The 22906-nt window shown below is 35.0% G+C and overlaps 1 protein-coding gene across 1 annotated transcript in view; it reads right to left on the reverse strand.

Moving 5' to 3' along the window:
- Positions 1-76: 76 nt before the first annotated feature.
- The window catches only part of LOC137394093 (rho guanine nucleotide exchange factor 25-like), a 37624-nt gene continuing 14794 nt past the window's right edge, over positions 77-22906 (reverse strand). Inside the window, exons 5-14 of the mRNA XM_068080812.1 lie at positions 15065-15133; positions 14684-14745; positions 12038-12104; positions 9344-9447; positions 8177-8246; positions 7537-7626; positions 3461-3682; positions 3118-3312; positions 977-1154; positions 77-812 (exon numbers count right to left, since the gene is read on the reverse strand). Of these exons, the coding sequence (XP_067936913.1) occupies positions 616-812; positions 977-1154; positions 3118-3312; positions 3461-3682; positions 7537-7626; positions 8177-8246; positions 9344-9447; positions 12038-12104; positions 14684-14745; positions 15065-15133 (1254 nt within the window). The 3' untranslated portion in view covers positions 77-615. The remainder of the gene's footprint in view (positions 813-976; positions 1155-3117; positions 3313-3460; positions 3683-7536; positions 7627-8176; positions 8247-9343; positions 9448-12037; positions 12105-14683; positions 14746-15064; positions 15134-22906) is intronic.

Here is a 22906-nt window from a genome sequence, read left to right on the forward strand (position 1 = left end):
GATCAGAAATCTGTGAATCTCAATTTATAAATAATAACACAAATCTTTAAAATAAGACGGGGACACATCAGGGGGTCCAATATTATATTCTCAGTGTGATGCACAGACACATTGCCATCTGCATTCATGATAACAAATATACAGACGCACCATCACAAACCTTTACTAAACACATATTTTCACACAGATTAGAGGTTAGCCAAAGAAAACAAAAAAGTCACAATCACCGCTTTGATTTTTTTCAAACACCAAAATGAATTGCTCGACATAAAAAAATATATGCTGATCTCAAGCATAACATTAGGGCATACGTAACAAACTATTTCTCAAAACATAAACACACATCAAAAACTAGAAATCGTATTTAAATGCTTATGTAATATATGTTTACAAATAAAAAATTCGTATAAGAAAATATACAGTACTGTATTTGTTAATATTTAGAAAAATGTGTTAACTAATTAGACGAAAACTGGTAAGTATGAAAGTTGAACAAAGATGCATAATAAATGATATAAATGGAGTCAGAGTCAAGAAGATGCGCATGCACACGCCTGGGCAAGAAACACTCTTAACCGTGTCCGGCGAGCATGCAGACCTCAGTTCAGCCATACGTCACCTGATACTCACGTTTGGCTTAGGCTGGTCTGCACAAACGGACTTATGCTTGCCTTTCTTAGAAAACAACGAGGATTTTCTTTGAACCGGACGACTGATAGTTGTGCTGTCTACTTGGTCATCTAGGCCGAGAACTGGTTCGGGCAAGCCTGAAGGTTTACCTCCTTTCACATAGGACATCGGGTTCTGCAAAGCTACAAACAAAAACATTGTCTAAATGACATCCCCTATGCTCTACTCCTACTCAATTCACGTAGTCAATGTAACCAGAACTCTCTTTATAAAATATTTTTCAAAATACAAGGTTTCTAAATAGACAAAAAGATAAGCAAAGCCGCTGAAGCGACTGGTAACTCACCTCGTAAAATGTCTCCCTGCATATCTAGCATGTTCCTTATTTGGGAAGTCCACTGCTCCTTGTGTTTGCTGTTACTGGTTTGTATGAAGACTGTGAGAGAGTGACCTGGAGTTTTGTCTAGTAACTTGAAAAGGAGGGGGCTGTTTGGTACATCACTCTCTAATGACATCTTGTTAACCTGTGTAGGAAATTTTAACAGTGAGACAATTATAGTGTATAATAGTCATGCGCCATAGCCGTCTGTCCAATGCTGCCTGAGTAGACAACTACTAAATATGGCCAATCATTTAAATAAAATGTAATTAAACGCTGATACATTTAATGCATGCGTATGTACAGAAAATTAAAAGCTCACACTAGTACCTGGTTGTTAGTAATTATTAGAATCTGCTTTTGTGCGCTACATTTCATCTTATAATTGGGGTTTTGAAATGACAAATAAAAAATGTTCACAAATGGTAAAAAGTTACTGCTTGCAAATCTCTTTGCGTTTTAGCCATGTATGAAATTATTTAATAAACAAAGTGTAAAATATATCAATCTTTCAAAGTGTACAATACATCAATCTTTCAACTATAGATCTATGTAAACAAAACACCATAATAACAATTACATGATAGTTTAATAAAAATATTGTGCTACAAGTGGTTATCTTGCGGCATAGTGGAGAGGTCAATGGAAAAGGGCAACTTTTTGTTGCACATAAATATTGCTGCGAAAGTTTTAAGTTTTTGTCACAACTGCCTGTTGGGAAAAATTGCAACTATTTTCCAAAATAAAGAGAGGCTTCAAATTTAAGAAAATAAATTTTCATGTTTATCATCCCTTGCAGAGTTGGTTTGTGGATTAGGTGTTAGATCAAACTTTCTCTTTTGAAAGATAACCAATAACGAGCTCCACAAAGCCAAATTTTTAGCTAGAGCTTTTTACTGTAAAATTAACAATTATCAGTTTACCGCAGAGAGGGCCCCAAAGCTATGGTCCTTGTCAGGTCTTTGCATGCTTTGCATGGCAACTAGCAGTAAAGAACTCTTTTCAGAGTACGTTGATGTCTAATACATAACATAAAAAAATGTCTTCATGTTTTTTAAAATAATATAATGCAATAAATTCTATTTTAATCATGGAGTAATTTTCATAAAACGGAATTGAATCAAATCTTTTTTTAAATTCAACGTAAGACGGATAGCCAAGCAATACATAAGTGAAAAAATAAGGGAATATGAATTCTTTATACGTAACCTAGAGGAGTGAGCATGATAAAACATAAAAAGTATTTATGATTTAAAGCTCAGAGTCAAGCTTTATGTTGGCCCATAAATAAAAACTTCCAGCTTTTGGTCTGGATAGGAAGCAAAGATGGTGAGTTATTTAGTCAGACAGCTCAGCAAAATTTAAATCCAAGCTGATTTGGGTGCCTTCAGGTTCTCTATAAGTAACCTAGATGGTTGCAGGTGACAAAATATAAAAAACTAACAATAACAGAATAGGGTAGGCGGTAAACATTCTTTTAATCCAACGCGTATCTTTAAACTTGGAGTTGTCCTTTACACATCGACATCAGCAATTTATGACTAACATGATAATTACTCTATTGATAACCCACAAATGAATCCAATAACACATTTTGAGCATACACTAAAGCTATTTACTGTAGTTTAAAGCATTTAAATATTTATGCAAATCTCTGGAACAGCTTTTGTTGATACATCGATGATGCATCGTTGATGCATGTCCATATCTATTGTCAATGATCCCATTCAATTCGGTTAGAGGGTACTATCTTGTAGCCCAGTCAAGGCAAACACTGCCTGTAAGGTTCACCCAAATCGAATCCACACCAATGACCCAATAAAGAATTTGATATCACATCAAACACTAGATTTTATAAACATCTAAGAAAGCTGCAATGAATACACTATGATAGATGCACATGTTAGTAAAGCTTGCTCTGGTTGGTGGCTCATTCTACAGCACGCTGACTGCTGACTTCTAGTGAGTTCCGAAAAGTAGAGGTCAGTTTAGCGGCATCAGAATTATTGAAGAACCAAATATATGCTGTTTTAAGGTTAACATCATCACACAAAGCTATTACATAGATATATCAGGCTTCTTTCAGCCTTCTGGCCTCTGGCCCTCACCTTGATGGAGTGTTTGAAGATATAATGGGGTTGGACAAGGGCGTTCTTACTCTCTATCACTTCACTTAGAATAATAATCTGCTCAAACACAAATATTCTTCTCTCTTTGAACTTCAAGTCAGTCTTATTAGGATGATATTCCGCCACTGGCAGCGTATCTTGTAATAGCAGCTTTCCATGAGCTGTCAGCTTCCCCTGTACAGAGGAATACGCAGTACGATATCAAAAGATAGCAAAGCCGCACTTGGCAAAGCCTTAGCTCCAGACATTAAACATAATATGTGATTGTATTAGAGGCAACACACAGCTTAAAGAATGACCTTGAATATGGTAAGTGTCAAACCTCAAAGCCCTGTAGCCTGCCAACGTTCATCATGTCATTGGCTTCCTTGGGCACACGGTGCATCACTGAGATGGCATCCTCAAGTGATCTAGTTGGCTCCCCACTTCTCTTTGTGTACTTGAGGATGTCCTTGAGCAGCAACTGGTACTTCATAATGCGCTGTACAGGCTTTATAAGCAGGTCTGTCAGCTGTAGTCGGTGGTTCAGCACTCCTTTTATTTCCTACATAAAGCCCCTCGATTAGTTAGCAAAGGGGAGAAACATCTGTTTGTAAAATTGTATGTATTCTTTGATATAAAGACAGCTTATGCGCTGACACAAATGCAAAGCTAAAAATTAGCCTCAGGCAAAAATAGTTGCATCATCTCAAATAACTAAATTTCAAAAACCTGTATATCTTATCATTCTGTATCTGCATAGCACCAACTTTAATGCATTACACACCACGGCTCAGCTAGAGCAACTCGACACAGCGTATGACAAAAAGTTGCGTATGGCCAGGATAGGCGTGGCTTAAATAGCCTTCTTCATACAAAATGTTTCTGATTAGTGAGTAGCTAATTAATTAGCCTATCGTATTTGTACTTAAACAAAAGGAAACAATTATCTGCCTGTGTTGAACTAATAGAAAATATGTTTACAGCCCACCTTGAGCTCAGTTTCACTTTGCAAAAGCTATTTTTCTATCGCAAATTTTTTGTCTGCAATGACCAGTCGTGTCAGACGCATTACAGCTATAAGGTTTCACTAATTGTAGATCAATGAACTAATAATGATTTTCTATTGAAAAATAGTACTACTGAGAGTAATTGTATTATTTTTAGCAGTAATAATTATCTTGTAAGCTATAATATTAAGATTAATAACTCGTCTAACTTGGAACACGCTCGACTTGTTACTCACTGTAGTAGCGTAAATGGCCGCAAATGTTTCCATTCCCATTCTGCAAACCATTTGTAGCCGTTTATGGATCAAGTGATGTAAAATTTTAGTCTCATTAATTTGGAATAGAAATATTTTATATAAGCCATCTGACTCAAAAGTTGTGACAATTTTTATGTGCTCTTGTCAAATTTTAGGTTTTACTGAATATAGATGCTACCCGACAGACGAACATTCGTGTTATAACAAAGGTAGATACGAACGGAATTGTTTGTACAGACGCCACCCCATAACTACCCTTTATAACTATATTTACCAGAGTTGCATTAAAGCTCATTGCACTCATTGATATGCTTGCTATAGTTTGCAGCTAATCTGGCTTTTTATGTGCAATAGAACAGGAGTTATGAGTGTCGATCCATTGTAAGCCGAATTTATATAACAATGATGCTATCAAATAATATTTTATAAGCTTAAGCTATTAAAGTGGGGGTCCTACCACACAAAGCTGTCGTCAGAATAGTCACTTTTAAAATCACTGTCGTCACTTTTAAAATCACTGTCGTCACTTTTAAAATCACTGTCAACCTTTTTCAAATTGGTAACCAAAACAACCTCTTTCTTCACATTCGTTATTTTAATACAAATATCTATACTGGTGGCACTGGGTTGCGTTAAAATTCTGAAACTTGCTAGGTTTGAACTTCTGCTAACCGAAAGCATGGCTCAACCAGCGACCTTCACAAACATATTAGTGATGTTTGGGAGCGTTGCTGATTACTCCGCGAAGAGTGACAGCCGTCTTAGGTTTTTAGAGCTATATTTCTTGTACGGAAAATAGACCGAGATTGCCTTTAATAATCGCTGTCAGTCACAGACTTGGAAACGGATTTGCTGTCAATGTCGTGGCATTTCATTGCTTTAATTATTTGGCAGTCTATAAATGCTGGGCCAGATGCTTCAAACCAAAACTAGTGAAGTTTCGGTTGACCGTGGTGATTTATGAACAAATAATAAGTTGGCCTAAGTTAGTAATGGTACGGCAACACGTAACAAAATTTCCGTTGGTTCTAACCAAAATCACGAAATGATTGAAACACACAGAATTATTCTGCGCTGCTAGAATCGTGCTAACGAGCACGATCTCAGCAGCTTTTGCAATTAGTATAGTCAAAGAGACGTATAATGACACACAATAGTAAAAGTATAAGTGCAAATCAACATAGTACACACGATGCAATTACTTAAATTGCGTTATTGAATGTATTTATTGTTTGGACACTATAGCTACAATTTGTTTATTTTTTAATTATATTTCCTTTTTAGCAGCAAAAGTTTTGCGGTAGAGAATGTCGACATATCTAGCGCAAACAAGTCAGTTGCATCGTATTTACTATGATAACTTTCTGTAATAATTTTCTTGTGTGTCGCATTATGTTTTCGGACTACGTATATCTTAAAATTTGCTAGTCGTGTTTGCTAACTAATAATAGCGCGACTTAGACAGTTACATCGTGTGTTCTATGTTGAAATGCTTCCGTATTTTTATTGTGTGTCACGGTACATGTCTTGGACTATACTAATTGCTAAAGCTGCTAGAATCGTGCTCGCTAATAATTTGTTTAATCTGTTAAAAGCGTTTCGTCGACGATCTCGGTGGGCATGCACAGCTCAAATAATTCTGTGAATTTTGACCGATTAATTCTGCGTTTTTCGTGATTTCGGCCAGAACTCCAAACCAACGAAAAATTCGTTACGTGCAGCCGTACCTTTAGTAATCCTATTTACGCAATCCTCGTCACCTACATTGGTAAATGGTCGTCTCGTCTGTCACTTTTTAAATATCCCTGTCGTCGGGTCGTCAGAATCGTCACAAAACATGGGAGGACCCCCTAAAGTGTGATTGATGTCATGTTTCTATGATGCCCATGACTTGCATCATGCGGATTTGGAGTTGTGTTACCATGTAAATTAAATGTTTCTACAGCCATTCGCATTATGTGGACTGACTCCGGCGCCTTGTTGAAAAAAGGTAAGGAATTGTACGCTATAAGTTAATAATTAGCGACGCACATGTTAACAATGCAAAGGAAATTAGGACGACGGAAGTATTGAAAATGTTTAAAATTGAATAGCTGGCGTGGTATTTTAATGCACATCATTCGCAAGTGTTGTTTCCATTATTCGCAAGCATAATGGATTCGATAAAGTTTTGCGAATCGCAAAATTTGCTTAGCTGGCGGATTTATGCCGTTTCCATGATGCGGTTAATTTGAGAATTGGCTCAAATTTGCGAATCATGCGCGTCATGGGAACATAGTGAATAAGTTTCTGTTATATAATAATCTATCAAATGCTACAAATATATATTCAAGAACAAGTGACATAAACAAACCATACTTATAATACATACAGAAACAAATATTAACATTTTTGAAACAAAAATATTTGCATCGTTTGCTCGGCCAGTTGCGTTCCGATTGTTGATTTCGTTTTGAAACATTTTATCTTCCTCTGGCTTTTAAATACTTTCCACAGTGTCTTCTGGCCTCAACTTCTCTTTTACACAGCTAAACTAGTTGATATTAGCTTCCAAACAATTTTTTTAGCTGAGAAAAACTTTCATGCGTTGCTATTTGAAAAACTTTCAGCGAAAATAATGATCAACTTTTATCCCATGCGAGCTGCACAAGTTATAGTCTGAGATAACTTATAAACGAAATAGCCTAACGAATGACCGCCCGAAATGTATCTCGTTCACAGGTTTAGGAGCATCTGTATGTAATTGCGTCCCGATAAAACTGATTTGGTAGCAAAAGAGTTGATATAACTTTTGCGGAACTTTCTGAGCAAAGTATGTCAACCATGAGGTCAAAATTATTTAAATAAAATTTGTTACCCACTACCTTGCGTAACGACATTTTTATCTCTACCTTGTATACAAACATGCCTTGTATAACAGAAACATGGGAGCATAAATATAACCAGGAACCTCTGGCTACCAGCAACAAATCCTAGATACACCTTTCCTTTTATACAGTGTAATCATTATAATGAGTCATCAAGGAACTAAACAGTTCTATCATAAAATTGATGATTGTAACATATTCTTGGATTCCATTCAACTATGTGGACTATTGTGCTGTAAAAAGAGTTGAAATTAGGACATAATTGGAAAAGAAAGTGCTACCTACATTGAATACAGTGTCTAGATATTCAGCAACGATGAACTCCGACTTTGGTTTGTTCTCACAGTACTTGACATACATGTACAGCCGCTTTTCCTGCAATGGGCATCAGTTCTACATTAATACATGCATAAATAAAATAACAAAATATTTGGATGTTGAAGATTTCAGTTGAAAGAACTAAGAGGATTACATAAGATTATTAATGAGTAGAAAGATTATAGAAATCATCTCTTGGAGTAGTATAACACTGCATAGCTACAGAGCCATTGAGTGTAGTATAACACTGCATAGCTACAGAGCCATTGAGTGTAGTATAACACTGCATTGCTACAGAGCCATTGAGTGGTGTAGTATAACACTGCATAGCTACAGAGCCTTTGAGTGTAGTATAACACTGCATAGCTACAGAGCCATTGTGTGTAATTTACACTCAATAGTGTATTACACTCAATGGCTCTGCATAGCTAGGCGTGCTGAGGGGGCGCTACAAACTGGGGCTATAAGACTGAGCTAAAAGACGGAGCTAAAAGGCGGAGCTAAAAGGCGGAGCTAAAAGGCGGAGCTAAAAGGCGGAGCTAAAAGGCAGAACAAAAAGTGATACCAGAAAGCCACAAGTCAGTTTCTATGATTAATTTCTACTCACATATCTCTTGAAAAGTAAGCCAAGACCATGAGCATCTGCAACCAGCCTGTCCACCTCTGGTAGGAATGTGCTAAAAGTTAGCCCAATATATATTTGAGTAGAGCATCAAGTTTTCCACACTACGATGGGCATATCCATATATAGACAACCCACCATAGAGTAATCCATAGAATTATTATAATGTACCATAGATTTTACCATAGAGTGTACTATAGAGTGTCCCATAGATGGCACCATAGACATACTATAGAGTATACTATAGAGTATACTATAGAGTTTATTGTAGAGTAAAGGGTAGTCATGACCAAATGGCAGATTTCGACCAATTTTAGGATTCTGTTTTAAATTTTTCTGGGTGACATTTTCAACTGATTTTTGAAGTATATTGTGAAATGGAGCTTGTGTCTATTTCGAAATTCTTTCTCATTTCATAACATCGCATTTGCAAGACAAAAACGCAAAGCTGACAGTTCTGCAGTTGAATGGAACATCAGAAATGTTGTTTGGCCAACTTGTTATTAAGAGTTCGGAACACTTTCAGCAAACCTCTCCCACCTTGACATTGAAATTGACACCGAAACTGCAATCACTTGAATCAAATTTATATGGATTAGTTAATGTATTTCAGAATGACAAATGTTTAGTTTTGAACCACATAGTTTTACATTAGATTTGGTTGCAACTTAAGGACTAAATCGATTTTCAATACAGCAGAAGCTACTGCTGTACAGAACAGGTGCAGGTGTTTCTAAACACAAATGTATCTGACATTCGAATATACAGTTATGAAAAACAATTTTTTATGCAAGAAATATTTGTGAATTTGAACAAAGGATTTACTATGATAATGCAATTAACTAAAAACACATAACAAACCTCAATTATCAATGAAGTTTTTAGAGCCAGTAGAGGGCAGTTCAACACCCCTTCCTAAAGGTATATAACTAACCTAAACAATACATTGTATAATATTATTGCTGATGTAACTTACAGCTTACAATTCCGTACACAAAACCCCTAAACACAATGCACTATTATCGCTAGCAGAAAAGATAGCATTTTTTGTTGCGCTCATAGTTTTCTTATCTTTCTGATATTGTTGCAATAGACATATTATAGTTATCTTAATGTTCTTATTTTATAATTTATGTTATGGGCCCTACTTACTCCTTGTGGAAGTCATAGATCTGATGAATGTTACCAAACACTATCTTGTCTTTTCCGATCAGGTCTTCTGGTAGGTCCATAGTTTTAAGAGTTTCCATATATCCCTGTAAAAGTTGTTTCACAGATTACAGTGCTAAAACCTGCTTTTAATACTAGACATAAGCCACTTTCACCTGGCTGCATGCCCTTGTCACCACCTAGCTATGTTCATGAACAAAGAATAACCATCAATTTGAATAAACTATCTGCAACAGAGGTTCAAATTTAAACCTTTGTTTATGTTATTATGCAGGTCCTCCAATCATGACCAACTATGCATCCAGAATAGGACTCTAGTTGGCTTAAACCATAACTGTCACGAACAACTTTTATCGTATTTACTAGGTAAATCAGACACGCTGATTCCGATTTTGTACTCAAAATAAAGATTAGTCCACTAACCTTCAAAGTCATTTAGGCTTTTTTAAAGCGTTTCAATATCCGTTTCGAAAACAATACAATCGGCATTACAAGCTCCGCCCATAAATATGTGACGAAACCTAGCTTTTTCAGGAACTGAAGTTAGGAATGTTTAGTCCGATTTAGAATAATAGAGATGGGTGTCTTAAAACCCATTATTATCTAAATCCAGCCTGTAAAATAATTTCAGTTTTTTATGAAAGGGATATAAACTATTTAAAATTGCTCGTAGCTTGTTACATGACGTTTAAATGGGCTGGACGCCGAGAAAAATGAGCTCAAAAAGCGCGGTTTTATCACAAGTTAGTGTTGTTATCGCGCTTTATAAATATGCAATGCTAAATAGCTTATCTACCTTTCAGAAAAGACTGATATTATTTTTAAGGCTGAATTTAGATATTAATGGATTTTAAAACACCCATCTCTATTATTCTAAATCGGTCTAAACATTCCTACGTTACTTCTGTTCCTAAAAAGCTAGGTTACGTCACGTATTTATGGGCGGAGCTTGTTATGCCGATCGTGTTGTTTTCGAGACCGATATTAAAACGCTATAAAAAATCCTTCATTACTCTGAAAGTTAGTGGCCTAATCTTTATTTTGATTACAAAATCGGAATCAGCGTGTCTGATTTACCTAGTAAATACGATAAAAGTTGTTCGTGGCAGTTATGGTTTAAGTGAATATAGGTCAAGTAAAAGTAAAAATGCATTCCCTCCATCATGTAAAATGAAGACTTGCTCACTTGGTGAATCACTAAGTGTCATTGGATTAGGCTGGACCAATAACTCGGTTGTTTGGTTTAGTCTAACTGTGAAATACTGATCTCAATTGGTTTAGTCCGAAACAAACTTTAACCAGCCAATAGGAAAATCTCACCTAACGCAATCTTCTGTTAACTTCAAAAAGCAAAATATAATTCTGTTATTTTCGGGTTACTGTTAGAAAACAAAAATACTGCAAATAAACACAAAGCGACAAGCAACTATTATTGTTATTCTCTTCAGCATTACAAGCTGCCAGCAAGAGCAAAATAATAAGAAGTGTAGCATTCGTATCGCAAAAGAGCAAAACATTTTTTGTTAAATCGTTTGTTGAGCAGAAATAAACATGCGCACCCAGTTTTTCAGATCATCTCAAGTATTTCATCTGTCAACTTTGACAGCATGACACCTTACTGCAAAGGTAAACTATTAATTAAAAGATTTTTCTAGAATAGGGAAAGATAATTTTGTAATCCATCGGTGACTTCATTGCAGATTTAGCCAGTATCTACTTGTTTACAGCTTAATGCGAATCTTGCTAATTCGGCACAACAATGACAGCTATAATTAAGCAGCTGGTTTAATGGCATCATTTGAAAAAGAACTATATAAATCATGAGTATATAAATCACGAATGGACAATCATTGGAGCGACAATCTTTTCAGCAAAAATCATTCGACCAAAGTGCAATTGTGGTAAGTGTTACCAAGGATGCATTTCAGCGTCTATAAATTCATCCCTCTCAGCAGATATTGACAAATAAGCACCGACACAAACATAAACTGAGAGATAAACTAAACACAAGATCTGAAAGATCGTGGTTAGAAACACAAAACAAGGATATGAATATAGGGCACGAGCTTTCGACCAAAGTATACGCTCTGCTGCCCCTGCTACCACAAGAAACCGAATCATTGAACAATATTCATTAAACCGTCCGTGAAAACCGCACCATTACAAAATTTGCAAAACAGACTCATGAAAAATAATACTTTTTTGAAACTAATCAGTTTAAATTTTAAAATTATTTGCTAAATAAAAGTCTATTGGCATAAATGAAATATTGTCCAATTTTACTCTGATAGTTTAGAAAAATATAACAAGAAAAGCGAGCTTTTCTACGATGACGCAATTGTGATGTCATGATATCTACCTTATACAGACAATCACAGCTAACTTACATTTTTTTAAACAGATTTGTTCACATGCAAAGTAAATATTTTCACTGAATTTTGCAGCAGCAATTGTAAACAAAAGCAACCCATAGAGAAAGTCACAAAATATTTCTGCCACATCCTTAAAAAGTAAAACTCTATTGCCATTTGTTTCTTGTGTTTAGTCCTAATTTTGCATAAGATTACCTCGGGTGGGTTAACAGCCGCCCACAGATATAGATTATAACTACAAACACTGGATATCAGCAGCGCTTGCATGGTACATTTACAATAACTTTGTACTTCAAACACGTACATTGACTATCCTTGACAAGTCTTCTACATAATCCTTCTCTGTCTCAAGCAACTCCTGCAGTACATAACTGAAACAGAACAAGAAACGTATCAGCTCCTATCAATACAGCTAAATAAGCATTGACACAGATGCTACAAATTCATAACTCTCAAGCTAAACTTTCCCATGCTTCTTCAATTATTAGGACAAGATAACTCCGCGAACATTAACTGCTAAGCTGACAACAATTTATGCATTATCATAGAGTTATGATCTCCAAATTGCATAAAAGACCTTCAAATGCAACCATCCAACATATGAGATAATAAACCGTGATCAAACTGCTGATAATATTTCTGTTATTTACGATAACCCTCCTTAGTTTTGCAGATGATAAGGTTGAAATCAAAGCATACATTTAGGATTACTGTCCTACGGATCGACAATAATGCAAGAAAATAAGGAATACATCACCCAAAGTTTACCAGATTCAAGAAGCCACAAGCATATTATGCTGTCTTACAAGTTTAACTAAGCATTTCTTATACCAACTCAATTATCAAATATTGACAATAACTCATTTATATAAGATTCAACTAATTTGTAATCATGTTTAGATGAGGTTTCCTTACGAGTGACTCTATTTAAAAGTCTAACTAAATTTCATCAGAGTTGATCAAACATCGTAAAAACCTTGAGGAGTAACCAGTTGGTGGTTACACACTACTTAAAAGTAGTGTGTGAACACCATTTTAAGAGTTGTATTCCCTACACGACATGTATTAGCTTAGCGCCTCAAGAAAACAAATCATTCTGACTAGCAGTTTATTCATTTGTGTTACAGGCTTTTACTGTGAAGATGACTTTAAAATAATTTTGCATGCAATTTCATAATCTCAGTTGAAGAATACTAATAACTAACTCAAATCTGTCATAGAAATTCCAAACTTTGTAAACTTTGGCATCTTAGAAACATTCAAAAGTCATGACTAAGGAAAGGTAAGCAGTAATTTATAATTTAGGTAGATCTCATTTCCTGTCATTTTTTTTTGTAGCAACAAATTTTGTCATCAGTAAAAAGTGAGGCTATCTATTAGTCCTACCATATATTTAGTATCTTGCCTTCAATCTACAAAGATGCTTATGTGAAATTATTTCTAGCCAAGTAGCGGCAGAACACTTACATGTAAGTCATGTAATCATAAGTATTACATATATAAGTTACAGGTGTGGTGCGCCTGTCGGTAGAGCAGACATTGTAATGTATGCCATTAGTTCATTAGTTCACTTGTACAATCAGCTAACTCAGCTTAATGGAAATCATCCAGATGCGCAAATACAAATTTTATATCGTCATCTACTAGTTCAAGACATTTATTCATATTTCTGTTAAGACAGGCAAACAGAATCTAGCCTTGACAATACATGAGATGAAGAGATAAAGATACGCAGATCAATTCACCAAATTTAATTTTAAGAAGTTTGAATAAAAGTAGATTATACTGTATTGCTTCATGATTCTTTTTATCTTATAATTTAGTCTCTTCCTTTTATTATTAGGCAGCGACGCTTTGGCAACCTTTGAACACGGTATGCTAGAAACCACTTGTGTGTGAATACTTATACTTGCTTGATATCATTATTATATTATATTTTAGAATATTCGTATGTAAAGGAAACTGCAAGCAGAAGTTTCACTATATGTATTTGTATACATACTATTTTCTATACTTGGTAAACTCTCCTACCCAAGCAGTACAAAGCCTGCCTACATTGTATTATACAGAGAGAGACATGGTACTTTTTATGAAAAGTTTAAAGCAGTTTTAATTTGGGTGATTTCTTGCCCGGCATCTATAAAGACAAATAGACTCATTCTTCAACAAATAATGAGTAAAGTAAAATATCAACTTGAATTGTTAGAGCTTGAAGGCTTTCATGATTTAAGGCTCTAGGGCTAACCTGTATAAAACTAGGCAGATATTTGCCACAACCACTTAGATGTCTCAAGTACTAATAGTGGTTGTTGGTTTGTAAGGCTACAATCACTTAGCCTGTGATTTAGTGGTTCGACAATTTAGGCTTGGAACATATAGCTATAAAACTTATTGGTGGTAAAAGTGTGCGACATAAAACGCAAGCTATGCATCGAATTAAAACCTACTGCTATATCAATTATTTATACCTTATACAATAAATAAAAATTATACCATTCTCATATTTTATAATAATCAGTCAACATTTGGAACCTAATTTTGCTTACATAAATTAACTGCTCCTTGGAATAATTTTAAGCAAACACAACAGAATAATACTTTTCTATAACTTTAAAATACAAACATTTTCTGCAACACAACCGGTGTTGACAACTCCTATTCATACTTGCAGCCAAATTTGCATCAGGAAATCATGTCAATACCAGCCACACCTAATTGGATCAAAAACTTATATCAAGGAGTATAAAGGATTAGTCCTTGCTACTAGCTGCACCTGCGTGTTGTTTTAACCTCAATCTAAGAACTAAGGCTATAGAGAATCGTTTCGAGTTACTTATTTATAAACTATATACTATGCTACTTTTAGATGTTACCAGCCCTTGGTCATACATCGCATAGACTGTGCTTCAACAGGTATGACATCACATAATGAAAGTCACAAGTTACCAACCTTCTCTTCTGTTTGGCTATTTCTTGTAAATCTTCATCAGACAATCCTGGTTTAGATTCTGTCTAAAAACCAATGACCATCAGAGTAGTATATGAACCACAGGCTAAAAGTAAACACTGGCAGATTTTCTTCCTCTCAGCCAAAGGCCAACCAGTTTGCAGAGAAATTGTTGGCCTTTGCTGTCCAATTGCATCCAATTGAATTTGGCTAGCCTGTACTTATTGAGCGAAAAAGAAGAGGTCAACAGTAGTACTTACAGGTCAAAGAATAACAAGATATGCTGCAGTAGCTGCTCTTACTGAGAAAGGCCTATGTATAACATTGGAAATTGCGTTAAAGGTATTATACTACCTACTTATAGATTCCATGTCAACACTATACCTGGCTGTCCTCCATGCATCCGTTTAGAGTGTTGTTGTTATCTTCTTCTCCTAGCTTGCAGCTACCTTCCTAAAAGAACCATACAGAACTCGGTGGAATGACAGACCATACCAAACCATACAGCACTCCACAATGGAGTGAACTGCTGTACATGTTCAAAGGAATCTACACACAATAAGGAGTTATCTTCCCCTACCAAAGCAAAGCTATTTTTTAAATTTTGGTACTTGAAACTCAACTATCAGGAATGACTACACCACTAAGGCTACACCACTAACTACACCACTAGGGCGTTTTGTTGAAGACTTTTTAACACCATTCAATAGGACATCATATATTATTCATAGCACGGAAGATACGCCGCCAAGGGAATGTTTTGTAGTCAGCCCTCAGAGCTTTATAAATAAAACTAATGAAAAGACCTCTTTTTTCCAGACTGGCCACCCAAACCGATGACAGACATGAGTTTAAAATAATTTTGAATGCAATTTCATAATCTCAGTTGAAAAATACTAAAAACTAACTCAAATCTGTCATAGAAATTCCAAACTTTGTACACTTTGGCATCCTAGAAACATTAAAAAGGCACGACCAAAGGTAAGCAGGAATTTATAATTTAGGTAGATTTCATTTCCTGACATTTATTATTTGTAGCAACCAATTTTGTCATCAGTAAAAAGTGAGGCTATCTATGCCATTCTATGGTGCTACCACATGCTTAGTAGTAAACTTCAATCCCAAAGATGCTCATATAAAATGATTTCTAGCCAAGTAGCGGCAGAACACTTACATGTAAGTCATGTAATAATACGTGTTACATATATAAGTTACAGGTGTGGTGCGCCTGTCGGTAGAGCAGACATTGTAATGTATGCCACTAGTTCTATATGCTTACATATACTCCATAACACGACTTGTACAATCAGCTAATTCAGCTTAAAGAATAGAGAAAGCATAATATTATTATGCTTTATTAGTTATCTTGAGGTGTTGACTGATGTTCTAAAAAAAGAATCAAGGAGATTGACCCCCTAGAAGCTGAGATATAGACAGCCAAACACAGGTCTACCTAATAAAGAATCAGAGGAAAACCCTTCGAAAATCCCGAAAACTGTGACGTATAAAATCGACTTAATGGTCATGTGCCGGAGTTGCGCACCCTTACCGCCGTTATGTATAATGATTGTTTTGGCTACGAGATGTGAAACGCTTCTCGCGATAGTAAATAATTTACATACTAGCTCTGGTTTCTCAGGAAAATCATCCAAACATTGTGTGGTAAAGGCATTTGCCCACAACCCCTCGCCATGATTTTTTAAAGCAGAAGAGCAGATTTTGACTATTGTGCTTCAAATTTTAACTCGATCTCAACGGATATGCTCCGAAGATCATCTGTTCAACGAACGGCGCGTGTATAGTCTATATGCGATATCCGCGATTGCAGTTTGTTTAGAATAAGAAATAGGAATGGGACTTTTTGTTCCTTCATCATTTTTCTACTGTGTATCTACTGCAGCATTCAGTTGATTTTCATGATTATCGTCACTATTAACAGACTGGAAGTTCACTACAGCCATAATCTTAAAAAGACTAACTTGACCGTGCGTGCTGCTCTTGCTATAAGAAAAGAAAACGATAACTTTTGCTTTGATTTTTCTATTGATCTATTATCTTATCTATGATTATTTTTTATGATTTATATAATATTCATAATGCATATTATACAAAATAATAATATAACTGCGTATAGAATAAATGATGTAACTAATATAATTTGTAGAAAATTCCAAATGATAACCGAGATTGATGATTGATTCTATTTATTAGCTATAGTTAAAAAATCTGAACAGCGCTAAAGATGAGTCTGAATAGGGAAGCTAAGTAAGAGAACAACAAAACTGAGCTGAACTAGCAAGATAGAGAAATGTTGCGAAATAATAGATGCGTGTAATTATTTTATGCTAAAACTAATCTACACGTCAGAGGGACTGGTTCGGAATTCTAGGAGCGATGATTGTTAGGCCCAATTTGATTGTTCTATACTTGCAGGGATTAAACCAATTAAAACGCCGTGATTGTTATAGGAGAGCGCATTAGTTGGCTTAATTGACCAATGGCACACAAGTCGATTTCATACGTCATATATTGATGATTACCAAAACACTTTTGTTTTTTGGTAGACCTGTGTTTGGCTGGCTATATCTCAGCTTCTGGTTGGTCAATCTCCTTGATTCTTTTTTTAGAACATCAGTCAACACCTCAAGATGAATAATAAAGCATAATAATATTATGCTTTCTCTATTCTTTAATGGAAATCATCCAGATGTGCAAATACAAAATTTATATTGTCATCTGCTAGTTCAAGACATTTATTCATATTTCTGTTAAGACAGGCAAACAGAAATCTAGCCTTGACAATACATGAGATGAAGAGATAAAGATACGCAGATCAATTCACCAAATTTAACTTTAAGAAGTTTGAATAAAAATAGTTTATACTGTATTGCTTCATGATTCTTTTTATCTTATAATTTAGTCTCTTCCTTTTATTATTAGGCAGCGACGCTTTGGCAACCTTTGAACACGGTATGCTAGAAACCACTTGTGTGTGAATACTTATACTTGCTTGATATCATTATTATATTATATTTTAGAATATTCGTATGTAAAGGAAACTGCAAGCAGAAGTTTCACTATACTGCATGTATTTTCATCCTGTAGGGTACAAACTTTATATTGTCATTTACTAGTTCAAGACATTTATTTTTTGGAGTTTTCATACCCGCACAACTATTAATCAGCATTTTTATCGCTTCATAAGTAACACTGCATGATTCTACATGTATGAGGTTTGGGATAAGCGTGAGTAAATATGAATTTAAATGGAAAATAATGTAGTCAAATACATATCTAGAATGTAGAGAAATGGGGAGTTTGATCTGTTCACTTTTGACATTGACCAATAGAAATTGAACAGCCAATCAGCAAGTTTGAGACTCAGCAATTGAGGACCGTGTGGTGGCATCATTTGTTCACTTGAACAACACAAAATTTTTGATCTTTGCACCTAGTTTATTCTTCAAAGAACAAGTTCTCGAGAAAGTTTTTAAAGTGAATGAAACGGATGAGATTCAAATATTTTAACTGATGATGTACTTCACATGCAATCTCCAGATCCATTCAAAACCACCTATAATAGGTTTCACTTTGGCTGAACTCCTTAAAATCTAGTAATATTTAATTTCATTCAAATTTAAACTTAAGGGCAAATGGCTGGTTTCCAACAAAGTTTTCAATATGAATATCCTATAAATCAATTATTGTGGTGTTAAACCACAGCAATAATAACCTGACTCAGTTAATATCAGTCATTATTTAGTCTGCAAGTACTTAGGGATAATAACTCCTATGAAGGAAATCTTCTAAGGATGAAAGCGTATTACATGGTAGTAAAAAAGGGTATTAAAATATCCATTTAAAATCAATTCATAACCCTAAAATACACACAATGCGCATATGAAAGTATTAGTAGTTAATGAAAAAAGTGTAATCGTTGAAGAACTTTGTAATCTATAAGTGCTTATTTAGTTATAAAAAATTACAAGTGTTTGGCTGGCAGCAGCCACTGTGACTGACAGTTCAGTGTTCATATAGTAGATTGCTGTGGTAAGTACATAAAGATGGCAGTAGTAAGTACATGAATATTTTTATAGTACATGTAAGTACATGAAGATTTCTATAGTACATGTAAGTACATGAAGATTTCTATAGTGCATGTAAGTACATGAAGATTTCTATAGTACATGTAAGTACATGAAGATTTCTATAGTACATGTAAGTACATGAAGACTTCTATAGTGCAGGTAAGTACATGGACTTCTATAGTGCATGTAAGTACATGAAGATTTCTATAGTACATGTAAGTACATGAAGATTTCTATAGTACATGTAAGTACATGAAGATTTCTATAGTACATGTAAATACATGGAGATTTCTATAATAAGTACATGGAGAGTTTTATAGTAAGCAGAGAGAATTCTATTGTAAGTACATGAAAATCTCTGTGGTAATTACAAGATTTGTATAAGACTACAAGATTGTACAAGATTATAATTTGCATAGAGATTTCTGTGGTAAGTACATGAGGATTTCTGCAGCACGTATGAGAAGAGCTCCACCGCAAGTACATACGAGCCTCCATTGTAGACAATATGAAAGCATAAAAACCAAGTGTAAATCTAACTCGAAGGTTACGAAACTGTAAACTGTGCAATGCTAGCATTGTCTTTGATGTAAAAGGGTATATAACGTGTATGATAGTCAAAATACGCCCACCTTTAAACACAATCGCCTGCAGCCAGTCGTCATTGGAAATGAGTGATGACGATAAATCACTAAAGGAAAAGGCCAAGACATAAAACGCACATCAATCTTGAGAAACCTACGAAACCTATTAGAGCTGACAGACTAGAAAAACAGAAAATACATAGATAGGTAATACTCAACGATAAGCCTCCTTGACATACTCGCTCAGTAACTAGTAGCTGGCAACCAGCCTCGCATTTGGTGCTGATCTTAACTTGTTTTTGTATGCTAAGGTTCTGCTCGAGAAAGGATGAATCAATCATAGAGCTAGGTTGATGACCCGTAAATATGATTCCTTGTAATCACTAGCATTTCAAAATATGTACATTTTTTAAGGATTTCAACCCTGTTGTGCAACAATGCTTATTGTATGTATGCTTATTTCATAGTATTAATTTTGTATTAGAATTTTGCAACTCTTATGTTGTTCGTTGTGGTCTTACTTTTTGATCAGTATTTGTGACAGTATCCATGACATCTAGAGACAAGTGATACGAGATTGTATAAAAAGTTTAAGTAGAGTTTAAACATGATATCTTGTATATAAGAAGTTATATATGAATTTGTGATATATATCACTTTACCTCTAAGATTTTTTGCAGCTCATTTTAACAATGCGCTCAAAAGATTTTTGACCTTTTGCGCCTTATAAATTTGTGGCCTACTCAAATTTTAAAAAACCGTTGTCAAAACTGAAAAAAACGTACACGTTTGTCGAAGGTGTGGTAATAATAATCATAGCAACAATAATAATGTTTATTATTATTAAATATGTTTATTATTATTACTAAATAATAATACAGTAATAATAATTTAAGTGGCAAGTAAAAATAACAGTTAACGGGGTACTAGGAACGATAATATCTGGAGACACCTATCTCATCTGGCTGAAGTTGGAGCTAACATGTCTTTGGACACAAGATAGAAATCAGCAATATTTGAAGCAGTAAGAATACTCAGAAAGGCTCTTTAGTAATATCGAACAACGCTATGGTATCCATTGACTTTTAGCTTAAGCCTGGGACCATTCATCTTTCTGATAGTTACACCGCAATGAAATACTGTATCATAACAATGGTCACAAGTATGAAGGAGACCTGATAAATACGGATTAAGGATTATTTGCAGTTTAGTACACTTGACTTTACTGAAAACTTACCTTGATTAGCTAGTAACAATGTTAATATTTTTATCTACATACGTTTCACCAAAAATGAAATAACTTGATGCACATGCACCTCCTCATTTAACAACACCTCCAAGACTATCTTTTTATAATATGGAAGCAAAATACAGTGCCAACATAATTTTCACTGTCAAACTCAGGCACACAATGTTGATATTGCTAATAAATTGAAAAGCAGAGTTTAGGCGTACGCTACTAGTAATACTGGGTTCAAAAACACATAAAAATTGACTCGAAAACCTGATTAAATATTAAAAAACACTACATTGAAAAATATATTTGATAGTGTAATAAGAAAATTTAAGAAATAGGACACAGAAATCGATTGCTACATTTCTCTAAAATTTAGGGGCATATAAATAAATGTATGTTTTCAAGACCAAGAAGTCACACAACAGCTATAATGACAATATTTTCAAATGTGCTAAAAGAATGACTCCTGCAACAACAGAAAGCAAAAAGAATCTACCAACAGGCCAGTTTATACAGATTCAAACAACCATAGGACATAATATATTGTATTCTACGAGTGGCAGAGAGAACAAGGGCTAAAAACACAATGCTATGTGCTAGCCAATTCTTGTGATTGCAGAAGCTACTCCTATAACAAAACAAGATATCGCAATCATTGCTTTGGTAAAAACCTGTCGCTGTCCCACACATATTCAAAGTGCAGACAACATAGCCATGATTGTATTGCTTCACAGCATCTCCTGCTGCCCTTTCATGATCACCACGAAATCACCGAAGCTAAAAGTTTATGCTCAGGATACACTTTGGGCTCAATGAATCAGAAATGTTGCATACAACCATCTCTTTATCTGATGCAAGAGGTTAAAAGATCACGCTTATACAAAATTGACTTGATTCCTTGCAATTTCTACTTCATCGACAAAGAGCTATTATATGAACTCAAACTTGTCACTCAAACTTATCTGCAACGATTGCGGGCAAGAGACCATGCCATGCGTTCCTGTTCCTTTATCTGCAACAATTCAGGCAGAAAAGCTTTTTAATCAATCTCCGCTTTACCATACAAACAACTCTTGCTCGTGACTAATACGGCTGGGCCATGTCTGGACATTGAAAATTGAGTACAATGCTGTACATTATACAGCCTATATATTGTCTCACACACATACTGTTAAACTACAAGATGGTAGAATATGCATATACAGTATACATGTACACGAGAGAGTAAAATATGGTTATACCTGCAGTAGGGTACAGTATTACATTAATAGCAGTAATAATAGCAAACAAAAATTACAGTACAACACTTTGTCACAAGAGCCACCTATGACTCGAAGTTGTCATTCCTTGGACAGACAGACACGGTCGCACCGGACAATTGTTCAGACCTGGCCAGACAACTGAAAGTCTGGGAAAATGAAGTTCAAAGAATTGGGAGTCGACTGATTCTCATTTTGTCATAAAACTTTGTCTATCTTTGGTGATCGTTATCCACGCTAACAAATATTTGATACCAACTTAAATGTGCATAAGTTTTGGGAAGAGGATCAATATATTGTATTTAAGGAATTTGGATTTTTGTACCAACTTTAATAGTGGCAAGCCGCAGTGAGTTTCATTCACTGAAACATGTTTACTGCAAAACCTGTATTTGAACACCACCTCTATTTGAATGCCACCTCTATTTGAATGCCACCTCTATTTGAGCGCCACCTCTATTTGAATGCCACTATGGGAGAAGGGTTGAAAATAAAGCGGTACTCTTTAATTGAACGCCACTTCTAAATAACCGATACTATTTGACATTCTTAATCTTTATGAACCCATAATGGTAAGTGATCAGTAGAAAAAAAGCCACAAAACTGTACTAATAATGACTTGATTACATCAATAACAATTAAGTGATCCAGTGTTTCTGTTCGTATCGAAGTCCGTTTTCCAACTCCAAGTATTTAGATCTTTCGTTAAAAACTTTGATTGCAACACCATAGAAATAATTAGTAGCTGTATCAAGCTAATAGTAGTTTTTTTAACGCTGTCTTGAAACTTAAATGTGTAAAACGTTTTGCATTTACGCTGGAAAATATGCTGGAAGATTTTGAGGCTAACATTTTGATTACATTTCTCTTTATTTGCGCTAAAAGTTTTATATTCAAAATGGCATTGTGTAAAAGTTTTGCTCTGCTAAAAAATTTTTTGTAGGCCTACGCTAATATCGACTAGCTCAGCTTTGCAGAAGACGGGTTGAAATCAGAAGACACTGTGGAAGGTATTGAACAGCCAGAAGAATATGACATGGTTCCAGACATTAACAACA

The sequence above is a fragment of the Watersipora subatra genome, chromosome 4 (genome assembly GCF_963576615.1).
Source record: "Watersipora subatra chromosome 4, tzWatSuba1.1, whole genome shotgun sequence".
NCBI classification, from domain to species: Eukaryota; Metazoa; Bryozoa; class Gymnolaemata; order Cheilostomatida; family Watersiporidae; genus Watersipora; species Watersipora subatra.